The following is a 10,812-nucleotide window of genomic DNA, read 5'->3' on the forward strand; positions in this document are numbered from 1 at the left end:
AGTTTCATGAATAAAAAAAAATTATTAGTATATATTTTAATTTCAAAAATAAAATATTAAATTAATAAAAAGCTCTACAAACTTTGAAAAAAAAAAAAAACTTACAAAGAAATTAAGGAAAAGTAGTTAAATTAAAAATGAAAAATAACAAAAAAAAAAAAAAAAATAAAAATAAAATAACAATAAATTACAGCAAAATATAGAAAATATAAAATGAAAAAAAATATGAATTTATATTCAAATTAGTATAATAATGTATATGTGAGAATTATAATATTAATTATAAACTATATATATATATATATATATATATAATAAAAAGAAAAGGAAAATGATGAAATTTTATTTAATGAATCAGAAATTATAACAAATCATAATATTAGAAAAAACAATGATAAAAAGTAGTAGACAACTAAAAGGAAATCTTAAAGACTTGCTTTCTACAATTTATTTTTATAGTTTAAAAAAATTATAGAATATTCAAATTATAAAATTTTTTTTTTATAAATTATAAAAATTACTAAATAAAAGTTGTAAGTAAAAAATTTGCATAAAAAATAATTTTAAAAACAAAAAATTATTTTTAATAAAACTATTTTGTAAAGAAAAAAAAAATATTTATATAATAATCCTATAAAAAAAATTTTTGTTACAAATGCTTTTTTAAAAAAGAGATAATTTTTAAATTTTATCTGATGATGAAATTTGTTCATATTTAAATATTTAATATAAATTTATTTAAAAAATTTTAATTCTTTAAATTAAATCTTCAAAAAAAATATTAAAAAAAAAAAATAAGTAAAAAAACAATATATAAAAGTTAAAGTTTGTTTTTAAAACTTTAAAATTTACTGAATAAATCAAATTAATGAAACAGAATGGGTCTTCTTTTATTTTTATTTTTTACTCACGTTTTTTTTTATTTTTATTTTTTTTTTTTTTTAATGTTTCAGAACAAATAAAAAAAAAAAAAAAATAAAATAAAATAAGGGGTTCAATATATCTAGGTGTGCATTTTTTATTTTAAATAAAGAAGATACTAGAAAAAAATAATCTCTATTAATTTTTACAGTAAAAAATAAAAGTAACTACGATTATGTAAATAGACTAAAATTATGTATTTATTTTATTTTTTTTTTTTTAAATATTATATAAATTGTAGATGTATGTTAAATTTTCTTAAAAAAAAAATCATACAGATTTAATGTATTTGTGAATATCAAATTAATTATATAAAATATATAAATTTTTTTAAAACAAGCTATTATTACAACAAACTCTGCTTTTGAAGTAATATTTTCTTATTATTACGAAGAAAACAGGAAAATTAAAAATAATTTTTGTTATATACTTTCTTATGATTTTCATTTTTTTAAAGTTTAAAAAAATTTATAATGATAAAATTCAAAAAAAAAAAAAAAAAATACAAAAAAGCTAAAAAAGAGTGTAAAAACGTATTGTATTTAATGGAATATTTAATAATATTAAAATCTGAATGTATTACACAAAAAAATTATAAAAAGCATGTATTAATTTATATTATATATCAAAAATGCAAATATTTACATATATTTTTTTTTTTTTTTTTTTTGTAATTTTTCATTAATATGATTCATTTTTCATAATTTTTATTTATTTTTAATTTTATTTTATATCAATATTTTTTGGTTTTTTTTTTTTAAGACCAATGTTTATGAATACTATGTTATTCTTTGAAATCCTAATTTTTTTTTTTTTTAGTCTTAATCTAATGAGAATGTTGGAAAATGTTTATTTTTATAATTCATGATTATGAAATTTCATTTTTTTTTCTTTTAATCTTCATTTAATTTAATAATAACCAAAGACATATCATCATAATGTTTTCTTTTACGTTCCGGCAAAATTTTTAAAAATTCTTCCATTGATAAATTATCATAATTAGCTGCTTTTATTAAAACACTTTTAACAATTTCTTTTGAAGCTTTTTCAACAGAAGTATTATTTTCTTTAACTATTCTAACTATTTCCATATCACTTAAAAAATCTGTAACCCCATCAGTCATCAGAATAATAAATTCATCAGTTTCACTTTTCTTTATTTTTTGTACTTCCGGTAATGCAGTAATATAAGGAAATGAATGTGGCTTACTAATAATACATTTTCCATCAACATGATCATAAGAAAATTCTTTGAGTTTTAAATGGAAATCACCTAAATTTCTGGTTGGCTGTAATCTTCCTTTAACATAACAGTTATCATAATCATCTAACAAAAGTTTATTGATTTTATCTGTTAAATTAAATAAATGAAATCTTCTTTTCTTTTTCTTTATTTTTCTACATAATACTACATCTTTTTCATTTGGATGATTTTCTAATAACTTTTTTCTTTCGCTTACTTGATTAGCGTTATGGATATTATTTAAAATAACATATCCATTTTTTCTAATTAATAACCCTCTAGAATCACCTGCATTACTTATGTAATAATTGTCCTTATCTATTAGTAAACTTAAACAACATGCCCCTATTCTTGAAAATTTTGTATAACCTTTATAAAAATATTCTCTTACAATTTTCAAAATATCACGGTCCAAATTTAAATATGCTTCTTCTAAGCTTAATATAATATCATTTTCATCTATATTTTCTTTCTTCCTTCTTTTTATTTTTTCTATTAATTGCTTTTTTACATAATGTCCTAATGATCTCCTTGTTATTTCTGCAATTGCAGCTCCTCCATGACCATCTATAACACCGGCAAATATAAAATCATTATTTAAATTATCGCTAACATTAAGAGATTTGGGATCTTTATCAGATATATCATTCATTAAACTGTCTTCATTTTCAATTTTATGTGATCCTTCTTCTGCATTATATGTCCTTTCGGATCCGAAACTTTTGCTCATAACACTATCTTCACAAATTTCCGTTTTTTGTTCAGGACTTCTTTCACCTTCATCATATGTTAAAGTACTCTCAAATGAGTTAACAAATTCTTTTTCACTTTCATTTCCCTTAGGAGCAAATTTTTTTTTATCTAAATCCTTTGAATTAATATTAATATTATATAAAAAACATCTATCTTCTATTGGAGTATTAGCTGAATATTGAATCATATGCATTTTATTTTTATGTTTTAAAAAATAAAAAGAATCCATTTCATCAAGTTCTTCAAAATTCAATTCGATATTACTTATATCAAAATTACTGTTACTAATAGAATTATTATTTAAGTTTTTTTTTGTAAAAACTGATTCATCACATGTTGCATATTTAATATCTATTGAAATTGCTAATATAGAAAAAATTAAAATTAGAGGAAATTTTCTTCTCCTCAATTCCTTTTCCAATTTAAGTGAAATATTATTTAAAAATTTTGTTTTCATTTTTTCTTTCCCATCTAATGTTAAAGTATATATCTTTTTCTCCTCTATATTTTGATTATGTTTTTGAAAACAAAAAAACAAATTTCTTTTTTGCCTAAGAATATAACATTTGTTTAATAAACTCGACAGTGTAAAATAATTCTTGAAGTACATTTTAACTCTATATTGTTTTCAAACAAAAAAAAAAAAAAAAAAAAAAAAAAAAAAAAAAAAAAAAAAAAAAAAAAAAAAAAAAAAAAAAAGTAAACTATGCTGATAAATATATAATTCGTTTGAAATTTTAACACAGAATTATGTCGTCGAAAAAAAAAAAAAAAAAAAAAAAAAAATGTTAAAATGCTATTTTTAAAATTATCCTTATATTTATAGATGTTTTATTAACTTATGAGTACAAAAAAATTTATGAAAATTTTTTTTTGACAAAATCATTTTTTCACGAAACTACTATTATTTTTAAAGAAAGCATTTTAAAATATATTGCAAATATAATTGAATTAGAGTAATTTAGAGAATAAATTTGTGTAACACATTATTTTTTATCTTTTTATTAAAACTCACAAGATGAATAAAGAAAAATAGTAAATATTTGAATAATAATTAATATATAGTTTATAAAACTTTCTGAAAGAAAAAATAATTTAAGAAAATAAATATTATAAATTTTATTATTTTTTTTAAATACATACACATGAAAGGGAAAATATGTAATCAACAAAAGTTAAAAGTTTTTATCTTTTACACAACTCTTTCAATGAAATATAAAAAGAAAAAGGGAGAAAAAAAAATAATGAAGAGTAATAAATAAAGAGAAAATGTTTTTAATCATTGTAATAAACAAAAAAAAAAAAAAAAAAAAAAAAAAAAAAATTAAAAAAAAAAAAAAAAAAAAAAAAAAAAAATTAGCAGGGTGTATAATATAGTAAAGAAATTAAAGTTAATGACATAAACTAATAATATATAATTTAAAAAAAGAAAAGAATAAAAATGATTTTTTATCTAAAAATTTATACGGTAAATTATATTAAAAACTAATTTTATATAAACATTTGTATAATTGTATCTTTTTAATACATAATTTTATTGAATATGAATATAAAAACACAAAAATAATTACCAGTATATTTCATTTTAATTATTTAAAAAAAAAATTGGTATGTTATTTATTTTATTTTGTTCTTCGTTTTTTTTATTGAATAAGTCAGATGTTAAATCGTCTAAAACCAGCAAATCATTTGATTGATTATAAATATTTTTCTTTTTTCTATTTATTAATTTATTATTTTTATTTAATGAAAATGTACTAATATTACTAGAACTACTTATATGTTTATCACTTTTTTCTTTACTTTGATAATCATTGGGAATCAAGGATAAAGGAAATGTGTGTTTTTTTTTTAAACAAGAATTGACATTTTTTTTTTTTTTTTTTTCATTTAAGTCTGTATTTTGTTTTGAATTTTTAATTTTTAATAAAAGGGAAATTTTTTTTTTTAAATTTTTTTTTTCTTCTTTTAAGTAAATTGATTCATTTAAAAGTTTATTTAGTAAGTGATTATAAAAAACATTAATTTTTTTTTGCTTTTTTAATTCTTTTAATAAAATAATATTTAAATTAACATATTTATCTTCTAAATTAAAACAAAATGAGTTTTCCTTCTTAGTTAAATTATTGCATTTTTCTATTTTTTCATTATTTGTTGATAGGTAGTCTATATGATTTACATTTCTTTTAATAATGTCAGATGTTCTGTTTAGTAAGAAATTATTATCTATGTAAACATCTTCTATGTTTATAATATCCAAATTGATATTATCTATATTATTAATAAGATATTCTATATCTATTTTATTTTTCATTTTTTTCTCAACATCATTTTGTATGGCAACATTTTCTATTTGTTTTTCGTTAAAGGATTTAATATTTTTATTATTTTTTTCTTTTTCTTCCCTTTTTTCTATATGTAATATATCATTAGAAAAAGAATGAAATTTTATATTTTCACTTAAATCACTAAAATTTGCACATTCTGTTTTTAATTTATTTTTGTCCTTTTTAAAATTATCAATTGTATTTATATAATTTTTGTCATTGTTAGAATTCACTTTAGGCATACATAAATTAGTATTTCCTTCTTCTTCTATTTCTTCTGTTATTCTTTCTTCCTTTGTTATTTCTTTTTCTTTTCTTTCTTCTTCTTGCTCCTTATTTTCCTTTATTGAATTCGTTTGCTTTTTTTCTTCACATTTATTCATAATTTTCCATAAATTTCTATCCATTTCTTTTATTTCCATTTTCTTATAAACTCCATCTTTGATATTTTCTTTTTTCTCTTTATTAACATTATTAATGTTTACATTTTTTTTTATCTCATTTAAAATATCTTTATTATTGGGTATTACTGAAAATTCATCAATCTCTATATTTTTTTTTTTTTTATTCATGTTATAACTTTCTAATTCACTGTTATCTAGCAGAGATATATTTTCTTTTTCTATTTTAATATTTGTTTTTGTTTCACAAAGAGTAGAGTTTTCATAATATTTTTTTTCTAAAATATTCTTATTATTAATATCTTTATTTATACTAATGTGAGCATATAAGTAATTATATCCATTTCCTATAAAATTATATTGAATGTTATTAGCATTCTTTGCATCGTTTAACAATTTTGTTTGTATTAATTTATTCAAGTTTTGTATTTTTTTAAAGGAATCTAATAAAAATAATTTCTGGTCTTTTGTTAAAATTATAATATTATCTTCATTACAACAGAAGTCACTAATCTGAAAATTCAAAAAGTTTATTTTTTTCATTTTGAGAATGTTATTTCCCCATATGTAAAAATTATTATTCTTTGTTAAACATGCAGAATATAATTTACTTAGACATACCTTTACAATTATATCATTTTTTAAATTTATTTTTTTTAATTTATGACTAGATTTGTTATTATTTATACCTAATTCTCCATTTTTGTTATATCCCCATGTATATAATTTTCCTGTTTTTGTTAATAAGGCATTATGATCGTAACTTGAATATATGCTACTTATTTTTAATTTTTTTTTCATTATTATTTTTTTGGGAAAATATATATTTTCTTCACTTTTAAAACCTAATTTTCCATTTATACCTGAACCGCAAGAATAAATATTAAAATTTAATATTTTCCCGTTCCTATTTTTTTTTTCATTTTCTTTTAATATTTTAATTGTATCATTTAAATTATCTGTTTTGCAGTATTTTTTATTATTTATTTCATCATTGTTTCCATGTTTATATTTCTTTTTTTCTTTTTCTTCTTTTTCAACATAGATATTATTATCATACTCTTCTTCCTTATTGTTCTCTTCATCAGTCTTATTCTCATCTTCATCCTCTTCTTTTTCTTTTTCTTTTTCTTTTTCTTCTTCTTCTTCTTCCTCTTCTTCTTCTTCTTCTTCTTCCTCTTCTTCTTCCTCTTCTTCCTCTTCTTCTTCCTCTTCTTCCTCTTCTTCTTCCTCTTCTTCCTCTTCTTCTTCTTTGTTTTCCTTCTTGATATTTTGTATTTCTTCAGATTCACTACTATAATTTTCAATGAATTCATCATTTAATTTGCTATTAACTTCATCATTAATATTTATTTCTGATTTACTTAAGCAATTTTGTCTATCATTTTTTTTTTTTTTAATAAAATTATATGGGATATCAGCTTTTTTTACTTCAGAAATATTGCTATAATTACAACTTTCACATTCTGATTCAGTTAAAAAAAGAGAATGATTTTTTCCACAAGCAATATCAATAACTTTTTCATTAAAATATATTAACAAAGGAGTATAAATTTCTACAGTATTTTCTCCTATACCCAATTGACCATAATGATTATTTCCCCAAACAAAAATGTTGTGATTACACATCAAAGCAATTATATGCTCATATCCACATGATATTTTTCTAATTTTTTGTTTTGATAAAATAGAATTAATTGTTAATTTATTTCTATTTATTTTATCTCCTAAGCCTAATTGTCCATAATTATTTAATCCAACTATCTCAAAATCATCATTTTCATAGATAATTATTATGTTATTAGGACCATTATATATATTCTTTATATTTACAGAACTCCTAATATTTAATGAACAAAATTTTTTTTTTTTATCTATTAAAAATTCCTATAAAAATATATACAAAATATATATTCAAATTTCATGTATTTCTTATTTTGCATATTAAATTGTTTTATATAATTTACAATACTTTTGTAACAAAAATTTGTTAGTTAAAATTTAAATATGTATATTTTTATAAATGCATATATATATCCTAAATGAATTTAATAAAGTTTATTAATGTTGCATACATTTTATAGTGTAAAAATTATTTTAAATTTTCAATAAATTTATCTTGAACAAATAAGTTTTAAAAGTAAACTTTTAGTTACATATTATAAAGGAATGTAATTGTTTATTCAGTGAATATTATTTTTAATTATCTATTTAAAATTTTTTTATTTTTTAATACCATACATTGGTACCTTGAATAATAAGCTTATTTTTTCCATTTCCCTGCCCCATTCTATATAGAAAATATGTGTGTAACGTTTAAAAAAATATATGAATAGTCAGGTAATTTTTATTTTCTTTTTTTTGTCCATGTATTTATTTTATACCTTATCTAATTAATAGTTCAAAGTATTATTATCAGATATTTATGATAATTTTTTTTTTTTTTCTTTTTAATTTAATAAATCTACAATCGTTGCATATAAAAGTATTTTTTTATTTTTTATTTTTGTTCTCTTCAAACACGCGATTATAAAAAAAAAAAAAAATGTTTGTGCTCTTTTTTTGCTCATATTTTAATATTAAAATCGATTTGTATTATTGTACATTTTTATTAGTAACCTTCCTAATATTAATTATACAATTTTCCAATATTTTTTTTTTTTTTTTTATTTTTTTAAATAATTATTAAATAATTTAACAATAATAAACTCAGGCTTTTAAATAAAAATGTAAAAATAAATTTGTTTATAATATATTGTACTTTTGTTGCATTTATACAAATATAATATTAATAAAAATAATACCTTTAATTAAAATTAAAAATTTTTTAATTCTAAAATACTTTGCAGAAATAAATATTTATGCATTATAATTATTATTAAAATATAGTTTAATAAAAAAAAAAAAAAAAAAAAATGTAACAAAAAAAAAAAATTAAATCGTGAAAGTTAATACAGATTCATATTATAATAATTTCAAGATATAATCATATTAGACAAATGAAGTAATAAAATAATGACAATAAAAATAAGCATAAATATAGCATTAAAAAAAATTTATTGCAATTTTAAACATTACAGACATACAAAATAAAGATTTTAACAATTTTATATAAAAAATAAAAACATAAAAATCAAAAAATATACAAAAAAAAAGGAGAAAAATGAAAAAGGAAAAAAAAAATTAATAAATATTTTTATGTATATTTTGCAGTGTACTTCTTTGAAAATACCAGATAAACTGAAACAAAAAAATCCACAATAAAAAATATTAAACCTGTAATAATATTTACAAAATATATAAATAGAAAACTCTTCAAATTGCAAAACCAATTAGTTTCTGTAATATCTGAAGTTGCACCCAATGTACTCAAAGATTTCTCTTCAAGGTTTTTGTTGGATTCTACATACTCTTTATAAGAACAAAAAAAAAAACTTTCTTCAAGTATATAAGTTGAAAAAAGTAATTGACTTAATATAATAATAAAGGCACATACGCTTATCAATACACTTACTAAAAGGAAAAATTTACACGATTTTAATATGGAGCATAAATCATATAACCCAGATGCCAAAAAAAAAATCCCAGAGAAAAATGTACTAAAAATAAGTAGTTGAAAATAATATGTTTTTTGTTTTTGAGTAGAAAGTATTATTACTTTAATACTTTCATTAAAATTTTCTAAGCTAAAAATATTATATTTTGAAAGTACATTATTAAAAAAATACTTGTTTTTTAAATAAAAATAAAAAAGGGCCAAAGAAATAAATGCTGTTGATATTTTAATGTAGAATATAAAAAATTTTTTTCGAAAAGGTTTTTCTGTGTTAATATATAATGTAAAAAACTCAATTAATGAAAATATTAAAAAACTTAAAGAAAAAAAATTAGCATATTTGTGCATTATACATAAATTATTTCCTGAATTTACAAATAAATTAATTTTATTATTATAATTTTGGAACCAATATAAATATTCTTTTAAATTACAAAAGAATACTTGATTATCAAAATTTTCCATAAATATTAAAGAAATAATTAATACTTGTAAATTTAAATTTATTATTCTTACAATTTTTTTATAATTACTTAATTTTATATTTTTTATTCTTATATTGATGCTAAATAAAATATTAACTAAGCACGAAAAAATAAGAAAAGATCCACATATAAAATTTATTATATTAAATGATTTGTTGTAATTATGAAATATCTTATCATCTTTTAAGAGTTGTTTATTACTTATTTTGTATAATTCTTCTTCTACTTGGCCTACTAATAAATGATGATCTGATGTTACTTTCAAAATTATCATATATGCAATTATAGAAGTTATCCATAATATCCTAAATCCGAAAAGAATAATTTTTGATTTCTTTATGTGAGTTACTGTATTTATTAATGCAGTACTATACCCCATTATTTGTTTTTATCTTTTATTTTTTTTTTATTTTTATTTACTTTTTTTATTTTATTTTGTTTTTTATTTTATTTTTACTTTTTTTTTTTTTTTTTTTTATTTTATTATTATTTCAGATAATAAAATAAAATAAATACTAATATATTTTAATAGTTTCTAAAAAACAACTCACATTTTGTGAACATTATAATTTAAAAATACTATAATCTTTTATTTCCCTTTTTTTAAAAAAGATAATCCTAATGTTTTCAATGCTTTATATTATCATTTTATTTTAATTTAAATAAGAAAAATATATAATGAATTAATAACAGTGTAATTATAATTTTTTTCCTAAGAATTGTAAAATCAAAAATAAAACATTTTTTTTTTTTCTATATTATATATTTCAAGCATAATATATATATATTATATTATATATAAAAAGAAAAGAAAAAAAAAAAAAAAAAGAAAAAACTTATGATGATTTTTTTTTTTTTAAGTTTTATTTAATTTTTATTATAAGTAGGATAATTATTTTAACATTGGATGTAAAATGATTTTTTCTTTTATTATAACTTTTGTAAATATAAATAGTTATGTATACAATATAAGACTATATATAAGATATTTTTATTTAAATTTTATACTCTTTTTAATATTTTTATTAAAAAAAATAGAATTTCAGGTATTATATTTTAATATTAAGATATAAATACGATGAATATTTAAAAAAAAAAAAAAGAAAAAAAAAAAAAAAAAAAAAAA

At 17.7% G+C, this 10,812-nt stretch overlaps 3 protein-coding genes across 3 annotated transcripts; all 3 read right to left on the reverse strand.

Annotated features, from left to right (window-relative positions):
- Window positions 1-1,814: 1,814 nt before the first annotated feature.
- Window positions 1,815-3,527, reverse strand: PPM8 (protein phosphatase PPM8, putative; the record flags this gene model as incomplete). The annotated part of the gene is made up of 1 exon (XM_028672680.1): window positions 1,815-3,527. One exon carries the CDS (start codon window positions 3,525-3,527, stop codon window positions 1,815-1,817), a length of 1,713 nt encoding a protein of 570 aa, XP_028529208.1.
- A 975-nt stretch (window positions 3,528-4,502) lies between these two features.
- PGAL8A_00362800 (regulator of chromosome condensation, putative) lies at window positions 4,503-7,934 on the reverse strand (the record flags this gene model as incomplete). The annotated part of the gene is made up of 2 exons (XM_028672681.1): window positions 4,503-7,532; window positions 7,887-7,934. 2 exons carry the CDS (start codon window positions 7,932-7,934, stop codon window positions 4,503-4,505), a joined length of 3,078 nt encoding a protein of 1,025 aa, XP_028529209.1.
- Window positions 7,935-8,841: 907 nt separating this feature from the next.
- On the reverse strand, window positions 8,842-10,065 carry PGAL8A_00362900 (conserved Plasmodium protein, unknown function; the record flags this gene model as incomplete). The annotated part of the gene is made up of 1 exon (XM_028672682.1): window positions 8,842-10,065. One exon carries the CDS (start codon window positions 10,063-10,065, stop codon window positions 8,842-8,844), a length of 1,224 nt encoding a protein of 407 aa, XP_028529210.1.
- Between the last annotated feature and the right edge of the window lie 747 nt (window positions 10,066-10,812).

This window comes from Plasmodium gallinaceum (genome assembly GCF_900005855.1).
Source record: "Plasmodium gallinaceum strain 8A genome assembly, contig: PGAL8A_v1_98, whole genome shotgun sequence".
NCBI lineage: Eukaryota > Apicomplexa > Aconoidasida > Haemosporida > Plasmodiidae > Plasmodium > Plasmodium gallinaceum.